The following is a 23,516-nucleotide window of genomic DNA, read 5'->3' on the forward strand; positions in this document are numbered from 1 at the left end:
AAAAGATTTAAGGCTTAAGGAGTATGTAATATAGTTCATACTTTGTGCCAGTCACCCTCTGTTTTTAGGGTGTGACAATCCACATGTATGTAATTAAGTATTTTAGCTATGGGCACCATGAATATCTCAATCTAGTACAAAATGAACACTATGTGCATTATTAAGTCTTCAAACTCTTTGCCCAAACACAAGTGTCTCCCTTCATATACATATATTAACCCAGGACTTGCAAATTCATTCATGCATTAATACTTAAATCATACCATTAATCCAAAAGGTGAAGGAAATAAGTAGCAAAACATCACATCACACACTCACACCATAAACCTTGACACCTAAACCCCAGGCCACCTTAAAGTTTCTTGAGTCAACCGGTAGAGCATGCATGTGAATGAATTATAGTAAACTTATACAATACGATCCTATTGTTGGCAAAATAAGACAAGTTTCATTACACATAAAAGCAACTAGAGTTTAGAAATCAATACTCTAGTGCTTCACCTCATAGGCTTCCTTTTGTCCTTTGCTTTATCATCTCCTAAAAAGACATTAAGTAATGAGAGTGAGATTAAATTAAACAAATTTAGTAACCGAGAACTTAATGAAAGCATATTAAAGTGTGGTAGTTGCATCACAAGACAATTCAGTTGTATATAGATCATTCAAAGCATCATGTAATTTACAATCTTACACACATACAAGTATATCAATTCTTTATGATTAATACGACTACCTTATATCCCTCCTTATATCATTTGATTGAACTTACGAGCTAATAACTTGTATAAAACTAACCTATACGACTGGATTAGCTTCAGTCTTTAATTATGAATGTAATATCCTCCTTCATTAGTCCCATAATTAGACTGAATTCCTAAGTTTATAAAACCAAAATCAATTCAAGTCTTGTAAAGAGACAAATCAAAGTTCACAATTACGCAAAAGCAAGTGATCTTTTCACAAGTGAGTGCATTTGTATAAGAATTTGAAATAAGAAAAATTCTGAAAAATTTTCAGGCATGCGCACAACTTGTTGGACATGTATCGTGGTGTGTTCACCTCTGTGACACATACCGTAGCTTGTGACACCATGCGTCGTGGCACAAATGCATGAATTTTGACAGTGACTTCTGCTGTCAATTTGACAGCTTTAGGGATAACTTCTGACACGCCCTAAATCTTCATTCGATGTCTGAATGACGAGAACTAGGAGTCTACGGAAAGATTCTAACTAATGGCATAAGTCTCAGGCTCAAATTATTTTTAAAATAAGAATGGGACACCCTTTTCAAAACTTACTCCTTTACCTCAACTTTCATAAATTTCAAGTGTCCTATCCCAAAATTAAGGACTAATGGTCACTGACACCAAATGACCACATTCAACTCAACAAAATTAACTCATGCAAAGCACCAAAATACAAGAAATATGTTTAGATTAAATTTTCACTACTCAACCCCTTAACTCAAAATTATAGGAAGGGAGAGTTTACCACAATTTTCATCAAGATTTCCTAAATCATCACATAATATGCATTACCCTCACTTGCATTCATATTTTGGCCCTATAAACATAACACATAACAATCAACTCTCTCCTTAAGGCCCAAAATACCATTATAATTTACTTTCACTTAATGCAAGCAAGTAACAAAAAAGAAAAACTTAGTTGGCAATCGAAATTGTCATACACATAAATTATCCAAAAAAATAAGGAGGCCTATTACAAAAGACACATGGTCTTAAGCCTCGGGTTTTTTTCCTCTGTCTCCACTTCTTGAGCTATTTCCTGTAATATTAAAGATAATGAGATGAGTACAACTACTCAATAACCATGGTTCAACTAGCCCGTACTAATGCGTGACATCTAGTTTAAATGCAAGTGGCAATTAATATTAATACTCAAAACCCATATGAGACATTTGAAAACTTAACATCCATAGTTCAACTCACAAAATAGCAAATACTTGGAAAATATCGCTTTAGCACTTTTCATAGAGATAAAGTTGATTAAGTAAATTATTGACAAGCATAATAGCAGAAATTAATACTTAGCACAAAGTGCTATCATTATGAACTCAATATAGACAACAAGTGCCTTTTCTCACTATATATATGATCATACATCCCTTATCACCTCCTTATTCCTCTGACATGAAACTGTGAGCTATAACTCAATAGAATAGTCTATATTCTTTAACTTCCCTAGCCTAAATACTTGTGAGGGGATTACCCAGCCAATGAGTACCCAACTCACTTATGGATCACGGTTTCTCCTATTTCTCACACTATGAGGTGTCATACACCCTAGACTAACTTCCTCATTAAACCGGTGAATAGTTAGTTAGGTTCGAGTCTCTCGTTAAACCAGTAGGACAGTCCCTCATTGAACAAGTGGGACAGTATGGATAGAATAAATCTAGGCAATCTATCACGTGGATGGGGCCTTACCATATGGACTTAACATCTACTCCGCTTCTTAGACGAACTCCCACCTCTTAAGATCATGCAATGCACAATTATGCCATAATTCACACATATACTAATCATAAAACTTCATATTAACAATTTTTATTAGATTTCTCAAACATATTTCATAGAACTTCAAAACCAAATAAGTCATTGAACTCTCAAATCACAATCATTGTACCTCACACTTTTAAAATCATTGAACTTCATCATTACACAATTATTAAACTTCTCAAACATATTTCATGTAACTTTAAAATCAAACAAATCATTGAACTCCCAAATCACAATCATTGTACCTCACACTTTTAAAATCATTGAACTTCATCATTACACAATCGTTGAACTTCTCAAACACATTTCATGAAACTTTAAAACCAAACAAGTCATTGAACTCTTAAATCACGATTATTGCACCTCATACTTTTAAATTCATTGAACTTTCCTATTTTCAAATATCATTGAACTCCTCCTAAAACAAGGATTCACCTTGCTTTTCAATTTGTAAAAATCATTTCACTCTCAATAAACATTAATACGGAAATCCACCACTATCGTTCTCGAGAAAAAAGTTTTACATCATAAAACATAAAATTCACAAATTTGATTGAGTGAATTTCTTCACAATTTAAGCCATACTTGCATTCTTTTTTAGTTTATACATTTCAATGATAATTTATAAATCAATAAACTAATAAACACACACAAGTATATGATAGAATTTCCCTGATTACCTCAAACCTTTGAGAGGTCAAAGGTTTCACCCTTCAACTATTTGCTCTCAAAGTTTTCAAGAAGCTTGAATGGTGTCAAAGGTAATTACACTACAAGCATATACCATGCAAAACATCAATATCTATTTTAAGCTATTTTTCACTAGCATTTTCATCATTTCTTAATACTCAAGCTTTACTCCAAACTCATGTAGAAGTATCCATAAGGTTTCTTAGCTTTCTTTAACTCTCATTTATAACATTAGTTTCTTAAATGGGCATTAATGAAGCCACATTATTCTAACCACCAAATTTATGGGAATTTCAGACATTTAATATCCTCCAACCACTGATCATCATAAAATCATAATTATCAAGTTTACTTAGCTCAATCTACCCCCATTAACTTTATTTAAGTCAATGGGTTTAGACCCATAACCTCTATGAATCAAAAATCATCATTAAAAATCAAACCCTAACCTCTACCATCAAGAAAATAGAAGAAGAGAGGAAAATTTAAGCTAGGAAGTTTACCTTTAGTGTTTATAAGCTCCAAATTACTCCTAACAATTAGTTTCTTTAAGCGCTAGCTCAGTTGTTCACCACTTTCTTGTTCTTTTTTATTTCTCTCTTCTGTTTCACATCAAATTCACAACTTATTAATGTAAAATTTTGACCATGCGTCATGACAGACGCACAATGTGTCGTGGCACATGGCACAGAGAGCTTCTTCCAGGCATGTTGGCATGCATGCGCTACAGCAAACTAACCCCACATTGTGACGCGTGGTATAAAACCACTCCCTTCAGAAATTCTTCCTCTTTTATCCTCAGGTGACTCGATTCTCCTTTGGACCCGCGTTTGGTATTGAAATCAAGATCAAACACGCCAGTTAGGCCTCTCTGGCCAAACAATTTAAAGATTCACTTTACTAATCTATTTAAGCTTAAATAATCTGAATTTAAAATTGAGGATGTTACAATGAGGTGTTGCTTAGCTAAAAGTTCTCACACTCATTCTTGGACCATGGGATCCCCTTGCTCAAATTTTAAGGTGTCATAATGCTTGGCCTATGCCACACCCATATGTTATTGACAACACTAAACACATTAGTAATAATATATGTCTATTACTATGTGAAAACTCAGTGGAGGCCACACCGCGTGGATTTTTCTATGGCCTTTTATTTCTCTAGGTTGAACTCCTACCCATTATGCTGATCATGCTTGTTCAACTCAACATATGCAATTCATCTCATCTATATCATAGTAAGTTAACATTCTCATCACCACATTACTAGCATACAATCACAACACAGATAATTACTGACATATTGTATTATTTGCAAACAATTTAAGAGGATATTCTTACATTATTGCATTATTGAGAACTCAATTCTATCATATTTAGGCATTTAGAATCAATTTGGGTTCATTCATAGCTTAGGAGTATTTTGATCATTTTGACAATTTTTGGCTAATTTTAGGACATTAGCTTAGATTGTGTCTTTTATCTTCCTAAAATCAATTGAACAAGCTTGAGATTCAAACTCATTCTAGGTTGCAAAGAGACATCAAAAGACATAAGTCATTGGATATTCCAAGACAAAGATATTAATACTAGGTTGTCATGTTTTATAACTAAGAGCTTGGAAATGACATTGTATCTTGTAATTGGCTTTGAGTTTTGATTTGAAATTTTGCACACATGCTTTAATCACTCTTATGTATGTAATTACATATGTAAAAAAGGATTTGGATAAAGATTAAATGGCCAAAAGATTAGATTATAAGACAAACTACAAAGCAAGAAGACCCTAGAATGACACATGTGTAAGAGTTAGTTCAAAGAGCTTTTAATAACATAAAACCATGAGGATTTCGACCAAGCAACCCCTTAATCACACTTTTATCATATTTTAAAAGTATTAATGAGTTTTGATTAAGTATAAAAGCCTCCAAGAAGATCTATAAGTGCACTCAAATTAATCCAGCTTGACCAGTAGTCACATTTATGATTTAACTGCCTAACCAAGTTGGTTAACTAATTTCATATTTCTCATTGGCTTTGATTACCTAAAACTCACTCCATTCTACTTATTTTATGCCCTCATATGTTGATTAGGAAGGATGGATGTGAATCACAATGCTCACTCACTCATTTTACACATTACAATTCACACCTATTCTCTCTTACTTTTCTCAAATTTCTAGTACCATTTCATCCCATACTTTCTTAAGCCACAATCTTGCATCTCAAGCTAGTATTGAAGCCATAGAAGTTATCTTAAGGAGGATTCAAGCTTAGATTCAATGAGAATTTACCATGAGAGATTAGATTCTCAAAGCTTTTTAAAGAAGATGAAGCCACATCTTGTACTCTCTTAAACCTTTTCTCTTGCTTTCAATTGCTTTGAATTCTTCTCTTCTCCTTCTTTAGTTTTGTAATTCATAATCTAAATGATTGATTCTATATCTTAGATTAATTATTATGGCTGAAATTTACGTTTTAAAGAGGCTAGAAGATGTGTATTTGATTCTTGAATTTGTTAGTGCACTGTAAGTGTTTGTGTTTATAAAGGTTTTGATGAATGAATACATATTTTCGTTTCAATCCTCATTGTTTAATGTGCATTAGCTATTATTTAGGTCTTAAACTCTAATTAATATTATAATCTTGATTGGTTTAAGGTATTAAACATGATCAAGGCAGGAGAGAAAACTAGTTTTGAGGATTGAATCACAAACTAGTGTATCTATTTGGGTAGTTTGTGTATTGAATTTTAAGTGGTTACTAGGTTGTAATCACTATCACCCAGTCTTGATGGTCATTAAGATATTTTCACATGCTAATTGAAAAGGCAATTGAATCTAAAATAAGATGAGGAAGATAAGGATGGAAGTAGTTATGGATTATAATCTTGGGAAACTACTTCAATACTTGATTGATTTCTACACATTTTCTTCACATTAAAATCAAATATAAACATTTAATTTCTTTCTTAAACTCTCAACTTGAACTCTAGACTTTTAACTTGTCATGATCATTGGCTTGATTTAGTTGTAAATTCTAAATTGTTTGCTCCTTGAAGATACAGGGACCTAAGATACTCTTATTACTATACATTAGTTAATTTTTTTAAGAAGCTTGACACGATTAGGGCTTTTCAATCACCAGTTACTCAATAAGAACATGTGTAAATTATCTTAACTCATTTAACCACAATTTACTTAGTACTTAATATTTACTATGGGTTATTATATTCATTCACATTACCACCAATCCAGGCGTCCATTTCTTCATGCAAATGCCATTCATCACACATAGCCAATCTAGGCATTTTTATTTCATCCCCACATATCATCTTTATTATCATGACAATTAAATAGATATCACTATTAGGCATACTTCTCATTTAATAACCAATCTTATGTTTAAATCTCACAATAATTTCATGTTACTCAATTCATGTTATTAGTTACATGGTAAATTAAGCACTGTTGCAGACACATTGATATGCAATAATAAGACTCTCAGTTACCTATATTCTTAGGCTACTACCCTAAGAGTTAAATTTAGATTTCTCAAGGAAGCTGTAACGTTCTTACTCCACTAAACAGAATTAATAAAAGAAACTCATGGTAATTAGAGGATTAGCTTAAAAAGTGATTACCAAGTTTAACTAAAAGTAAGGGATCCCAAGTTTTCTAAATAGAAACAAGTTAAAATTGATTAAAATCTTTCATATCAGAGTAAAAATAAGTTTTGGAACAATGGAATACCTCAGAAGAGTGAAAGAAGTCAAAAATGATTGAAAAACAAAATATATACTGTGATTCAGAGCAATGTGCCACAGCTCGTGCATGCTACGCCGCGGCATGTTGCTCTCTGCACCATGCACCGTGGCATGTTGCATGAATTTTCACTGGTTCTGTTATCATTTGATAGTAGAATTGGGGAAACTTTTGACTTGCCCTGAATCTCCGTCTGACGTCCGAATGACGTGTTTTAGATGTCTGTGGAAAGCTCTTTTCCTGTACTAACTAATGGCACAAGTTTTACTTTCAAAACAAGTCACACTAGGAAATAAGACACCCAAACATATTTTGATCACTTTTCAACACTTTTACACAAAAATGGCTGTCTAAAACCCTCAACAAGTGCCAAAAGCTTTTTTTAACACTTAGATCATGTCCAATGGACCTAGGACTACCAATACAACACGGCACAAGCACCAAAACAATATTATAACTAAAATTCACTTCTCAATTTCAATTTACTAAAAACAAAGGGGGAGGTAAATTAGCATTGCATTTAACTTAAATCATTCAAAACATGCTCAAAACTTCATTCCTACACTTGCACTAGTATTTTGGCCCTATAAACATATATATGACAAATATACACAAAGGCTAAGGGCCCAAAATACAATTCTAACATTTTCAACAACCAAAGTAATGCAAGTGAGGTAATATGCATCCTAGAATTGGTAATTCAAATACTATTACACAATTTAGAGCTAAACTAGAGGCATATAGAAGGAATATGCTAATTCCCTACCTCTGTAGTCTTCTCCTTCTTAAAACTAGAGCTAGAGCCTGAAAAGTATTAAATAAGAGGGGTGAGTCTAGTTACTCAGTAGCCAAGGTTAACCTTACCCTATACAATTATATATCAATTATAAAACAAATACATGCATAAGGAGATCAAATTTATAAAACATGTCCCCATATATCATATTTTATCATTTATCGCTTTATAACTTCTTTACTCACATAATTAGATGCATTGTTACTATATTCTCATATATGAGATAAGACCTATACTCTTGTGACCTGCCACCAGTTAGCACGTGTGACATGTTATATATTTACTTAGGCAATGATCAACCAATCATATATCCTTCTTATTTTCTCAGACTGAAACCGTGGGCTATAATACTGATTAGGGCTTCATCCATATGACTGGACTATCTAAACTCACCAATCATGACGTGTGACCCAGCTAAAGATCATAGGACTCACTCTCAGACCACAGCTTTCCCTATTCTTGAATCTCTAGGATGTCTCACACCCTAAGCTATTCTCCTCATTAAACCGGTGGAGATAGCTAGGTTCTAGTCCCTCGATAAACTATGGGACAGTCCCTCAATAAATAGTAGGACAAGGCTATAGCCCCTATACACTGAAGGGCAGCCTAATTACCATACGGATTTTCTCTACTCCTAAGTCTCTAGGCGAACTCCCGCCATTGATCATGCCATAATCATTACTCACTTGAGTTTACTTTTTCACTTTCATTAACTCACTATTATAACAACCACATTGGGCTCACGACCTTACGCTACCTGAGTGTGTATTCTCACCTCTTCTCAAAAATTTATTTATTTTATTAACAAACAACTACCTCTATACCTCATCACATACATCTTTCAACAACAACAACAATATTCATAGTTGAAATTCTCTTGACTTTGCATATTGCACTTTCAAGTCAAAAATAGCATTTTCATGCACTCAATAAAACATATATATAGTTGTACATAAAAATTAATCTCATGTATGTAACATTCACCATTCACACTCAACAATCAATTAACATATAACTACCCAAAGTAAAGTTTTCCCCTGATTACCTCAAACCTTTAAGAGGTCAAAACTTTACCCCTCAATTAATTAGCTTCTAAGTTTGAATTTTCACTCCAAAAGATGACCAAAAGCTAAATCTACAATCAACCAAGTTGAATTCTATCAACATAATAAACTCAAATAATTGAACCTTTAATCTCTACTTCTAAATTGTCCAACCTTTACTTACAAGGAGTGGAGCCTAACCATTGGGTTTAATAATTACCTTTAGCCCTTAATAGCATAAATGAGCCATTAAATCTCCATTAATGGCATCACAAACTTCTAAGCACCCACAATAAATGAGATTTTTGGGTATTAATGGTGCCCAACAACCCAAGACACAAAAACTCATCATACCTAAATTTAAATACTCTAATCTACTCCCATTAACTCTATTTGATTCAACAAATTTAGACCCATAACCTATATGGATTGAAATCCCACTTCCACTATCAAACCCTAATCATAAACTCATAAATGTGGAAGAAAAGGGGAGGTTAACGAGTATGATACTTATCTTGGGTGTTTGTAGCCTTCAAAATACTCTCAAAGTAATCCCTAAGCAAATCTTAGTAGAGCTTTGGCGTGCCTCTTCTTTCTCTCTTTTCTCTTCTTTCTTTTTCTGTCTTATTTCGCGTTTGATAAAGTATAGAAAATAGTCATACACCGTGGTGGACACACAATGTGCCGCTGCAGACACACAATGTGCCGCAGCGCATGGCATAAAGAGGTCCTCCCTCGCTCAGAGATGGCTGTGCACTGTGACGGATGATCTACGTGCCGCGGTGTGTGGCACAACAACTTCAACTCTTTCTTTTCTTCTCCTTTCAATGCCAGGGTGGTCCGCCTTGATATCAGACCCACAACTAAGGTTGAAATAGCATCAAACATGATTATTAAACCTCTTTGGCCACACACACTACAATTTACTTAATTACCCTAATTAGGTTTAATTAATCAGAGAGTTAAAACTCGAGATGTTACAAAAGCTACTCCAAACACACTCAGTCTACAACCAAATTCATAAAATAGCATTAATAACTAATCGTCATTAAATATCTTTTAATCATGATTAATGTAACCTCCCCCAATACCAAACTACTATTAGGAGGGGTTAACAAAATTACCACTTCATAACAAAAATTAATAAGAAGTATATTGTTTAAAATACCTGGGAACCTAAGAATTCTTTGTCAAAATTATTTGAAATCAACCTCATATCAAAAAATGCACAATGAACACAAGAAAACTGCATTCATATACCTTAACATATGCTTTGAAAACAATTAAAATACTTTAGAATAGGGGCAGTATGCCATAATGTGCACCACATACACTATGGCAGATGGCACAGAGCCGTAGGCTTTCTATTTGTGCCATACACTGTGGTGCACATGACAGTTCATAAATGTGAACTTTCGATATGTTCTATTTTCACATACGACATCCGATCAAAATGATTCAAGTGCCCACATGAAGCTTATTTCATAAGTTAACTAGTGAGATGATTTGGACAGAATCCACTAGTCTGATTTAAATTTAAACACTTGGGTGTAAAAAGTTACTTTTCTAAAAAATTTCAAGCACCAAAGTGTTCAAATCTTACACTTTGACTCATTAGGCTGTTTTGGGCCTAGAACCAAGTTCAAGAGAACCATTTACACCTAATTGACTAACAATATTGACATATCAACATATATATCAAAATTTAGTCGTCAAACTGCCTTTTCACAAAGGTAAGGACAAATATTCACACATTCATTACATGATCCCCTCATACATATTCACTTTTTAATCTCAGTTGAATCTTAGCCCTTTTTCACAAAATTCATCATATGTAACACCTTTAAATGTCACTGGGCTAAGATTCCCATTCACCACTTTCACAATTCATACCCAAATATAGCAATCTTAGCCCATAGTCACATTTTACTACTTTTCCATATAGTTTAGCTAAGATTCATAAATTTCATATTCAAAGCATGCATATGTAACCTATGGCAACCTAACCATTTATAAAATTTATAAAAAAAATCATTACACAATCTCTTGATTTTCACAGCAGTAATACTATTAAGCCAATCCTGAGTCTTCCTTTTTGCCTGGATCACTATTACACCTATAAAAATGTAACCATAAGGTGAGATAATAATCTTAGTAACATAATAACTTACTGCTACTAATTATCACAAGTAATTGTAAATAAGTACTGCTTATACATAAACTAGTAAAACCATATAATATAATTTCACTTCATAAAAACTATTTCCTCATAAAACAATCACCACTAGCATGATCAACTATCAACTAAGCCTCCATGTCACTTTGACTAAAACCATAATCTTTATTAAGCCAATACATACTCATTGACCTGAGTGCACCTTCAATAGTAGAATTACTCGGCCAAAGGTGTTGTGTTCTACTTTTGAACTATGATTTCCCTTATCACATAATAATCAAGGCATCGTTATTTTAACACCGTATCACACAGATGCTAAAGGGCATAAATATCCAACACTGTATACTATATGGCACTAAGGAGATGAAATTCTTTAACACGCACCCCTTTAGGCACTAAGGATAATGGTATAATATGAACTTCTCACTACTTTTCCTTATAGGTGAACTCCTACTCTCTACGATCATGCTCATATACAAACTACTTGTTTGTATTCAAATCTGTATACATTTATATATAGAGTTATATAGTCACATATTTTCATAAATCCATTTTCTTGAAATCATTTCCATGCAAAATCATTTATTTTCTCAAAACATGCACAATTCTGAAGACCATTTCATGCAATAACTATCGTACTAAAAAATAGTTATAATAGATAATCAAATAGAGTAAGTTATTCAATTACCTTAACCCTTTTGTCACAAGAAAAGGTTACCTGTGTATTTTTTTCTGACAATTAATGTCTCCACAAGCTTCCTTTCATATGTAACATGACAATCTACATACAATTGGTACTATCAATCAATCAACCAAATTGATCACAAGTACTAATTATTACTTAAAATCATAAATTACTACCTAATTCCTTTCACTTGGTTAGTTTAGATTCATTACAATTAAGTCACCCTTTTCTATCACTTTTATCAGTCCTAACACACCTCTTCTACAACTTCATTCTCATTCCTTTTAGTTTAGAGGAAATTTAAGCTTACAATCTCAAAGTTTTATCATTTAACTCTTAATCATTTGCAAAACCCTAATTATATTTTCAAGAATATTTTTATTACCAAAGGGTAAGAAATAAATCCCTTAAAACTTCTCGATTCAATTTTTCTATAAGTTATACCAAGAGAAATTGGTGTAGAATTGAAGCTAAGAGTGGTATGAAACTTACATAGTAAGCCATTGGCCAAAAATATCTCCCAAGCTCTTAAGATTTGTCACCCTAGCATAGCAAAGCTCTCTTCTCTCCTTTGCTCTTATGTTTCCTCCTTTCCCCTTTGCTGTGTTCTGTGGCAGACACAACTTGTGCCATGACACATGGTATAATGAGGAAAATCCTCACCATGTATACCCACTTCATTTCAAAATGCAATCCTTCTGCTTGAATCTATTCATTTAACATTCCAAAGAGTCAAAATACTAAATTGTCATCCAAGATTCTAATCATCACTAATTACTAATTTAAGTTCAATTAGCAATTAGTTTCAGATGTAGGAAATTAGGATGTTATAATTAAGGCTTAATTCCTTGCGAAATGTGATTAAGCATATCTAGACCTAAAACTAATTTCTATTAGTTTATTTAACCTTCATTAATTAACTCTAATTGTCACTACTAATACCTCTAATTAGCTTAAACTTAATTATTTAGGATTAGGTTAAATCCTCAACCTCCATTTAAAGTTGCGATTAATTAAAACTAAGGTGTAGGAGCATTAAATGGCATTAATAAACCTCATTTATGTCTTAGAAGTGGTTGTAATGCCACTATAAATTTGGACCTGAACTTCCCTATGCTTTAAATTAGTAAAATGAAGAGAAAATATGTAGACGAAGAGATAATGAAGCTTATCCAATGCTATAGAAGTCCCAAAATACTTCAAAAATCACCCTTTAGGTTGAAATCCTAGCAAAGTCGCTCTTTACTTGTTGAACAAAACCCTTAAACCTCTTTTTTCTATGATTTTTGAATATCTCATCAAATTTAAAATTTTGATGTGCTAGCTACGACGAGGAACATTGTTTACCATAGTGAACAGCTTGAAATAGGCAGCATCACTTGAGTTCAAAAATCTGGGCCCAATTCAGCCCATTAACTCTTTAAACCCTCTTTTAGACCCTTCCAAAGGCCTAATTGGCCTTCCAAGCCAAAATATTAACCTCTAATTAGCCTAATCAATTAAATCCTTCAATAAAATTTGGCATATTACAATCCCCCCTTTTGACTGCTTTTTTAAATGTTGGCTCTCTAGGCATAAACATGAATAAAGAATGGATAAGTCTTGCATTATTTTCATTTTTTAGATTATTTCCCATGGGTACAACCTTAAGATCCCATTTGGTTATTAGAAAGGAATGAATTGAAAAAAAGAAGGTAAAAATGAGATAATTAAAAGAGATGGTGAACCATATTCATAAGGGAGAGGGGTAATTTAGTTCATGAGGTCAAGAATCATGATTCATAAAATGTTTGGAGGGTATGATGATTCCGACATTTGTAGTATATATTAATAAGTTTTATCATACTTACTATGAGGGGAAAAGGTGATTTAGTTCATTTTTATATTAATTTTTTAAACCATTCCATTCCATTGCTTTCCAATAACCAAATGAGACCTAAATTCTTTCTCAAGCGTAAAGGTTTCTAGTAGCCAAAGCTAAATAAAACAATACCCTTGAACAAAAATCCTTTTTCCAAAAATTATAAAAAAAGTCAGGAGTGATGCTAAAAAATTCTCAAAATTTCATGATATATCGTGGTGTAACTTGCTGAGGTGACTTAATTAGATTGTATGGCAAGAATAATAAATTATCACATACGCACCCTCACAATTTAGATGTCACAATGACCTCACTATAGATTCCACAACAAAAACAAAGGGGGGACTTCGAGAGACTAAATAGTCCATTCGTTAAAAAATATAAGGTATTTTTTGAGAAGTTGAATGTTCAAAAATATAAAGTATTTTTAGTCTTTTGAGGTGTAATTATTGCCTTTTTTCAAAAATGCTCCTATTGATGGTGACTTTATATTTATTATAAGGTAGTTAATAAGGGTAAATATAGAAAGATATGGTAAGTTTGAAAATAGGTAAGAACTTTATTGAAGGTGAGATTTAATTATACTTTATATTTTTAAACGGAAGGAGTACTTTCCTGTGATTAGCATGAGATTGCATAGTGTGCAGCTGCATGTGTAAATGTGGGAGGGGCATGGGCTGATCGTGGCCCTTTATTTGATCTTCTCGTTATTAGTTTTGTCTTATTAAAAGGGATTACCAAAACAAAACACAGAAAATTAAAATTTATAAACGAAAATGATGCTGAAGATAAAAATAGGAACTAATTTAAGAAATAAAAAAATTGAGTTGCCTTCCAATAAACACTATGCTTAATATCTTTAGCTTGACAATACTATGGAGTCAAGGAGCGCCATCTAAAGGTGAGAGGGGTGCTTGCTCTTCTATAGCATGTGGAGGATGGCTGTTCAACTGTCTCCCTAGCTTCCTCCTGAGGGTAGCAAAAAGTATCTTGAAAAATAGGGTGTTTAGTAGATTTGGCAAATTTAAAGATTTCATTATTCTTACCTACTTGAAAAATTAATTATCCCTTAAAAACATTTATCATAACATCCCAATGGCTAGGAATGGTCTGCCTAAGAAGAGAGATATACCTCTCGTCTTCTAAATCTAACACTATGAAGTCAATAGGTAAATAGAGATTATCAACTTTCACCAAGAGATCTTCCACAATGTCATATGGTATTTCGGCGATCTATCTACCATTTGTAGGGTGGTATTTGTTCGTTTTGTGTTAGTGATCCCAAGCTTCCTACATACATATTAACAGCAGCACCCAAGTGACATAGACACTTATCAATAGTTAATTTACTGATAGTATAAGGAATAGAAAAATTCCCTGGGTCTTTTCACTTGGGCGGCAGCTTCCTTTGAATGAGTGCACTACATACACTCCTTTGCGAGCACCATTGTATTTTTTTAATAATTATTTCTAAAATATATATATTTAATAGTGGTAAAATTATATACTTATTGAATTTTTAGATAGAGTTAATGGAGTGTTTGATTTTTTTTGGTTCCAATAAAAATGTTAAAAGTGACTTATAAATAGCACTTGATGGAGTATTTCATTAATTGTATCTATGGAACTTGTATTTTTTAAAAAAAATCATTTTCTTAAAAAGTGCCAATTAGAAAATTATTTTTATTTTGGATATTGTATCTATTAAAATGAAAATTTATAAAATTTATAAAAGTTTTTAATATTAAATCTGGACCATTCAAAATAAATCTGAACATTCAATTTTATAAAAATTATAAAAAAATAATATTAAATTTGTACAATGTGTCCAGATTAAATTTAAATTGTTCAAATGGATGATGAGCACATTTATTAAAAAATTTTATAATTTTTATAAAATTTCTTTTTAAAATACAAAATAAAGAAAAAAAACAACCTAACTGACTTTTAAATTTGGACGGCCCAAGGATGACGAGCGCCATGATACCCATCCTCTCGCAAGCATATCTTACCGTGCCCCTACCTATGCACATAATAAAAAAATTTCGCTTGAATTGGTCCAAGTCTTCCTTAAAATTATAAAACATTTATGGACTTGCAAATATGCGTTCTTTCAGTCTTTAGGGGGATTTTTTTTTTTTTGCCGATGTGCGCATTAATCAACTTTGTTGCATCATGCAGAAGACGTGTGGCTGCAGAATTGGTCATCCAGTCCAGGTCTTCCACGATAAATAACCTTTCTGTCGCTTATTCACATATATATTACGTTGCGTAATTTGACTTCTGTTGCATCCATTATCATTTATCAATATCATCTTTCCCCTCCTCTCATCACACACATCATTTCTAAGAAATTACCTTATTTATAAACTATATATGAACACTGTGGCTTACCTCAAACTAAGGGAAACAACACACAGGACCCAATATAGTTTACTTATAAAAAGTTATACACTTTTCTCATGTTTTCCACCGAGAAAGTGATGATGAGGATGAAGCTGCTTCTTCTCATCAATCTACTTGCCATGACCATGGCAGCAACTGAAGCTCAATCCCTTGCCGGATGTCCCGACAAATGCGGAGACGTCGACATTCCATATCCATTTGGTGTCGGGGTGCAGCCTGGTACTTCTCGAAATTGTTTCTTGGATCAGTCATTCAATCTCACTTGTGACAACTCCACGTCCACATTATACTTCGATAACATCACAGTTTCTAGCATATCTCTCCAACAACATCAAATGGACATTTTCATGCTTGTCTCCGAGGGCTGTTACAATCAAACGGGCCAACTACGTTCTCTTTACACCAAGACCTTCACCATTTCCAGCACCCAAAACAAGTTCGTAAGTGTTGGTTGTGACACTCTGGGCATGATTTATTTCCAGAACAACAGCTTGCGGAACAACTTCACACATTACACTGGTTGCGTGGCGTTATGTTACTCACCTCCCCCTAAAGAGATTGACGATAAAACTTGTTCCGGGACAGCATGTTGCCAGGTGGATATTCCTGTGGGAATCAATAACATCAGTTTTGTAGCAGTAAGCGTGTTTAATCATACCAACGTGTTGACCTTCAACAACTGCAGCCATGGTTTTATTGTCAAACATGACTGGTTTCATTTCTCCTTCGATTACCTACGTGACTTTCCCTATGATAGGGTCCCCGTGGTACTAGATTGGAGTGTTTCGAATGTTACTTGTCGAACTGCTTCCAGAAGTAAAGCAGACTATGCCTGCAAATCCAACACAGAATGTGTGGATTCCAGTGATGGAGTTGGATACAAGTGCATATGCAAACCCGGTTTTGAGGGCAATCCTTACCATCCAAATGGGTGCCATGGTAATTCTCTAAATAATTCTAGTACTTCTTTTTTATATAGATTTTCTTCTGTGAGTAAGTTCCTTGAGAAAATCTTGAGAATTTTTTTCTCGTGAGAAAAAGCACGAGAAATTCTCTATCAATTTTTTTTTCCCCACGAGAAATAGCTGCTACAAAATTAGTATTTTCTCTTGTATTGCAGATACCTAGGCACCAAAAATTGCACTGTTCATCATCACTATTAGAAATACAGCTTATAAAATTGATATATTGATAATGATAATACTCCTCCTAATCCTATGTATAAGTCATTTTCAGCATTTTTATTAGAATTAAGGAAAAGTTCAAATCTCATTAACTTTATTTAAAAATTCATTAAGTTTCTAACTCTACTTTTATTAAATATACATACTTTAAAAATAAATTACTTTATCATTTAATGATCCAACATTGACGAGGGGTAAAAGGATAAAAATAAACATAATAATTATTAAGGTGCCTTATAAATACATTTAAAATAAATATTCTCTCTTTTCTATGAATAGCACAAGGGGAGTATTTATTTTTTGAAAATAAAATGGAAAGGACTTCAATCATGAGAAGGCTCCGTCAAGACTGTAGAATGATTTGTGTGAAGTAAGCAATTAACTCAGCATAGATATTAGCTTGTTTATACACAAGCGGCTGAAAAAATATCGACCCCTTGACTAGACTTATATTGAACTAAAGTCCCTAAATTTTTGAAGTATCACTACAATTTAAGAGTCCTTATTTCATATTAAATTTATGAGAGAAATGATAAAATTCTCTCTCATTTAAATTAATATCAGAATTGCCATGCTTTTCATTTACTTACGAAATATTGTTAATTCTCCTATTTCATTTGTTCATTTTTTCTAAATGAAATTAATTGAAAGTTTGGCAATGAACAAGTGAAATAATTAAGCCAATAAACAGAATTTTATAATAAATTAATAACATACAATATAGGAATAAACAAGTCATCTTAAGATGGTTTAAACACTTGGAATGAAATCAAGTGAAAGTAGAATAATAAACAAGTGAAGTAGGGTAATGAAAAATAGTATATAAGTAAATGAATAACATATAATATAAGAATTAACAAGTTATTTTAAGATGATATAAATACCTGGAATGAAATTAAGTGAAGTAAGATAATTAATAACATTTCAAAAGTAAATAAGAAAATGAAGTAGGGCAACAAACAACTGAAGTATGGCAGCTCTGATATTAATTTAAATGAGGATCAATTTTATCATTTCCCTTAAAAATTTAATATTAAATTAGGACCCTTAGACTGCAATAATATTTCATAAATTTAGGGGCTTTAATTCAAAATAAATATGATCAAGGGGTCTTTATTGGTATTCTCCCCAAGAAATTTCTCAATCTCGCATCAAAAGATTCCTGAAATCCTGAATAATACAGACTTACTGATGGTTAATGTACTGAATGGTATTTATCAATTCATTAAATATTGATAGACATTACCTTTTTTCTTAATTTCAGATGTTGATGAGTGCAGCAGACCCAATAACTGCAGTATACACAGCCAATGTATCAATTTGAATGGTACCTACAAATGTGTTTGTCCGCCTGGATACAAAGGCATCGCCTACAACAATGGAACGGGCTGTAGTTTGGACACTTCTCCATCTAATCAAAATTTGAGTATTCTTATAATTGCATTAGGTGAGAGAGTTAATATGGAGGACTCTAGCTGTTTTGTTTTTATTTTTTTCGGAATCATTTTTAAAAATAATAATTTTTCATGAATTTCGTAATTATATTTTAGGAATAAATTTTTAATTGGGTAGCTTGCCTCATAAAAGTTTGAAATGCCTTTCACATGACATGCATGGTCTCAACATAAATCCCCACACACAATTCTAGCATGCACATCTTTTGAAAAATACTAATGTAATCTGATCAGTTTGTTTGAGCTCATTACCATTTTGATCAATATCGGTTTATTTATTCAAGGGACGATTCATTTTGGATATTGGGTTGGAGGAGATCATTAGAAGCATTATAATCATTAAATTAAATATGCACTTTTTAAGTTAAAATTAAATATGATTTTGCTCAAAATCATATTTGGACCATATTGCTTGCAGGTGTGAGTGTGGCCTTGTTAGCTGTCTTCACACTGGTCTCCACATTATGTTGGGCACGCAAGCAAAGAACTTTAAAACAACTTAGAGAAAGAAATTTTGAGCAAAATGGAGGCAACATATTATTGCAACAACTTTCTGAACAACAAGGCTACACAGATAGAATCAAAATATTTACAGAAGTTGAGCTTAAGAATGCAACAAACAACTTTGATCAATGTCGAATTCTAGGTCGCGGGGGACAAGGCACAGTTTATGATGGTATCTTACAGGACAATAGACATGTTGCAATTAAGAAGTCTAGAATAGGAGGAGATCCTAGACAAATTAAGGATTTTATCAATGAAGTGTTTGTTCTTTCTCAAATCAATCACCGAAATGTAGTCAAACTTTTAGGGTGTTGTCTTGAAACTGAAGTCCCTTTGTTAGTATATGAGTTTGTTGATAATGGCACTCTTCTTGATCACATTGATCCTTTGAAGAATGAGTTTTCTATTTCATGGGAGACCCGATTAAGGATAGCTGTAGAGACTGCTGAAGCCATTTCATATTTACATTCTTCTGCTTCCATTCCAATTATTCATCGGGATATTAAATCTACCAATATACTTTTAGATCATAATCTCAAAGCAAAAGTATCTGACTTTGGTGCTTCAAGACTTGTTCCTCTTGATGAAACTCATGTTACCACTGTAGTACAAGGGACTCTTGGATATTTGGATCCAGAGTACCTCCATACTGGTCAATTTGATGAGAAGAGTGATGTGTATAGCTTTGGGGTTGTGCTTGTAGAGCTACTCACAGGCAAAAAAGCAGTTCAATTTAGTATGCCAGAACAAAGAAATCTAGCTATGTATTTTGTGTCTTCAATGAAAGAAGATCGCTTGTGGGAAATTCTTGACAAACAAGTGTATGATGGAAATAATACAAATCAGCTGAAAGAAGTAGCCTTATTGGCATGGAGGTGCGTTAAAGTAAAAGGAGAGGAAAGACCCACTATGAAGGAAGTAGCGAAAGAGCTAGAGGGTCTTGTTGCAATTGAAAAGCATCCGTGGGTGAAAGGTGAAGATCTTATGTCAGAAGAAAGTGAATACTTACTTGGTCATGTACCTGATATGTATGGGGCAACTATTGCCGCAGGTACTTCAGCTTCCTATGATACAATGTTAAAGGACATTGCATTAGAGATTGCGGATGGCAGATGATCATTTGGTGTTCATATATATGGGGGGTGTGCTTCATTGTTTTTTCTTTATTTTTATCATGCTATTTTATGTTGGATAACGCTTTTTGATGGATGTGATCATGATTAGGTGTACATTAAGTTGGCTTTGGCAAGACTGTAAATCATGATTCCAAGTATCTTAAGCTTTTCTTTTCATCGCTCTTGTAAACTAGATGGATTGTCAACGAATAAAATATGTGTATTGATGGCTTGGTTTGCTTACCAAGTATTTTTTTAAAAGGATTAATCATTTTGGTTTTATCCTAAATTGTTTTTTTAACTGATATCATCATTTTTATATGAAGTTTAACGTCATTGTGCACCGCGCAACTTGAAGTAATATCATCAGATCCATCAGATTTAGGAGAAAAGAGGTCGACTTAATACCTAAATTTATAAGCAGACCATAGCCAAGCATGTTTGAGTTTTCATTAAATTAATATGCTCATTGAGAAATATGGGAAGCAGATTGCCAAGAATATTTATGACGAAACAAACAGATCGATGTGCTGATTGTTTAACTTATCATATCATCAATTCCTAGCCGAGCACCTGGTGATACATGTTCTTGAAAATAATCCCCCTGTAGCATGAATTTACTACTGTTTGATGATGGAAAAGGACTGATGATCCCAAGAATTTGTCCTTGCTAAGCTTTTGTCATTTTTAAATTCTACCTTTTGATGTATATATATATATATATATCTAGTCAAGCAAAATGTTATTGATGAGAGGCTGATAATATATATTGAATTGTTATGGTATGCTTTACAGTCACTTATCGATGCTTGTGATATATCTTCCTCAGTGTACCACACACCAAGCACGTTAATTTATAGCAAGCAAGCGCGTGATTTCACACCTTAGAATATTCTTGAATTATCTCTTTTGCTGGCTGGCAATTATTGATTCTTCTTCTCGTTAGTGTAGCAGAGTGAAATCCTTCTCCTTTCCTTCTGCAGCTTCGTTTAGGTGCTGATTATGGTGATGGCACTGCTGTTTCGTTTGAGGTGAGTGGCTGTTTTATTTCTCCTTCCTCTTCGATCTCTATAGCAGCACCGAATCATCATTTTTACTTCCTCTGGCTGATTGAAGCTGCACCTATATTTTGTTGCTGCAATCTAGAAATTTTAGAAGGAATTAAGGTGTAATTTCGATTAATGTTGGATGTTATTTCGTTATGATGGTGAACTGAATGTGGTTGTGGAATTGGAAGTTTGAAAGTTGTTAAAATTGCTTGAATTCTCATCTTATAATTTTGGTCAATCAAAAATGCTCCCAAGGTACTTGTATGAATATTTGAAAGAAGAAATTGGTCGGAATAAAATTATTTAATTTCCATAGTAGAGTTTAGAGGAGTTATATTTACTACTTGAGAAAGCATATGCCTTCATATAAATTGTAAAGTTGATCTACCTATTGAAATTTTACAACACCTAAAGGAAAAATTATTAGAGTAAATGATAATTAAGATTTTGTTAAGTTTGGAATAAGAGTTGTGTCAATGATAATAGTTGAATGTTGCCTTGTGTTATTGATTATTTGATAGAATTTCTTTAGTCTCAAATATTGTAGATGACCATGTATGCTGATCGTTGAGGGACAGTATCATTTTTGCATAGTGGAAGTAGTTTTGGGTATTTTCATATAAATGTATTGTTTTATGTAATTATAAGTTAGTGCTCCACATATATCATGGTCAGGTCGTAGTTTTCTTTTGTTGATATATATAATTTGTTGGTGTGGAGCTAGGCTCCTTTGATGAATTGACTGACAGATTTTGCTATTGTGAAAATTTCAAGAGGTTTATATTATAGAGGAGACTTTATCAAAATTTCTACAAAATATTTAAGATTTTACAAACTTTAAAATTATATGCATAAAATAATTGTCAATATTTTAGCTCAATCTTTGGTTAGTCAGTGCTCGTGGAATATAAAGTTATCTCATATTTCATGTCAGTCATATTTTTAGTTTTAAGGTGTGACATATGTATGATCATTATATTCTTCCATGCAGGAACTTCCATGTATTGTGTCCTGACACTCGTGGAACATGCATACATTAATTACTTTTTATCTGATTTGAGACATGGATGCAGTCCAAATTTAGGTAGAATAACTAACAGGCCAAAAAATGACATGTGGCTTATTGTTCATTTCCATATTACTAAGTATCAATGAAATTAATTTGATCAACTACAACAGTGCCATAAGATTTATAGTTTATACAAAAACTGTCTGACCCGAGACAAGACATAGTAAATGGCTCCAATGCTTGCTGGTAGTGTCGGTGCTGTTGAATTGGTCCAAGTCTTCTTTAAGTCACGACAAATAATGGTGAAAGTTGACGCTCACTACTACAGAATATATCTTTAGGAGTGGGTATTTAGGAGCATTTATTTAAAAAGCGCTCCAAAATGTGAATGTGGAATTTACCGGAGCGCTTTTCTAAATAAGCGCTCTTGTATGTCAGGCTTCTCAATAAGATAACACTCCTAATTAATATATATAAAAATATGACAAAAAATTTAAAAATACCTTCGGGAGCGCTCGTTCAAGAGCGCTCCAAAAGAAAACCTTTCGGAGCGCTCTGGAAGATTGATCGCTCTTCCGGAGCGCTCAACGAAGAGCGCTCTGGAAGATCTCATCTTCTGGAGCGCTCCTGAAGAGGGAAGTCTTCCGAAGCGCTCGACGAAGAGCGCTCCTGAAGAAGAGCTCTTCCGGACGCTCGACGAAGAGTGCTCCAGAAGAATAGAGCTTCCGGAGCGCTCTTCATTGATAATGAGCGCTCCAGAAGAGTCTTCCCACATTATATCCATCTGTCAATTTTCTTTTCTCCATTTAGTTTCTTTCAAACCTCTCTCTCTTTTGTTGCCTCTCATTCCTTCTTTGTGTCGCGCATCTCTCTCTATTTTTATGCCGCATCGCCGTCGCCTCTGCGTCGCCGTCTGTCTCCGCATCACCACCGCCGTTGCTGTCTGATCTCTGTGTTGCGTCGCTGTCCAGTCTTTGCGTCGCCGCCGCCACGCATTCGCCATCCAATCTCTGCGTCACGTCACTGTCTGGTCTTTGCGTCGTCGCCGCCACGCAGTCGCTATCCGATCTCTACGTTGCGTCGCTGTCTGGTATCTGCGTCGCCGCCGCCGAGCAATCACTGTCCGATCTCTGCGTTGTGTCACTGTCTGGTCTTTGCGTCGCGGCCACGGGGCAGTCGCTGTCCGATCTTTGCGTCGCATCGCTATCCAGTCTCTGTGTCGCCGCCGCCGCACTGTCGCTGTCCAATCTCTGCGTCAC

General features: G+C 33.7%; 1 protein-coding gene across 1 annotated transcript; it reads left to right on the forward strand.

Annotated features, from left to right (window-relative positions):
* Positions 1-15,984: 15,984 nt before the first annotated feature.
* On the forward strand, positions 15,985-20,455 carry LOC129313011 (putative wall-associated receptor kinase-like 16). The gene is made up of 3 exons (XM_054955828.1): positions 15,985-16,881; positions 18,391-18,573; positions 18,999-20,455. The coding sequence occupies exons 1-3, from the start codon at positions 15,999-16,001 to the stop codon at positions 20,198-20,200; spliced, it is 2,268 nt and encodes a 755-aa protein (XP_054811803.1). The 5' UTR covers positions 15,985-15,998; the 3' UTR covers positions 20,201-20,455.
* The last annotated feature ends 3,061 nt before the right edge of the window (positions 20,456-23,516 follow it).

Source organism: Prosopis cineraria, unplaced genomic scaffold (genome assembly GCF_029017545.1).
Source record: "Prosopis cineraria cultivar Desert tree isolate PC_DT_omini unplaced genomic scaffold, ASM2901754v1 PC6, whole genome shotgun sequence".
NCBI classification, from domain to species: domain Eukaryota; kingdom Viridiplantae; phylum Streptophyta; class Magnoliopsida; order Fabales; family Fabaceae; genus Prosopis; species Prosopis cineraria.

Bases quoted from the DNA above. Each gene is read 5' to 3' on its own strand.
- LOC129313011 (XM_054955828.1), top strand. From the start codon at position 15,999: ATGTTTTCCACCGAGAAAGTGATGATGAGGATGAAGCTGCTTCTTCTC. The intron at 16,882-18,390 runs GTAATTCTCTAA...TCTTAATTTCAG, and splicing joins CCATCCAAATGGGTGCCATG to ATGTTGATGAGTGCAGCAGA. The intron at 18,574-18,998 runs GTGAGAGAGTTA...TATTGCTTGCAG, and splicing joins TATTCTTATAATTGCATTAG to GTGTGAGTGTGGCCTTGTTA.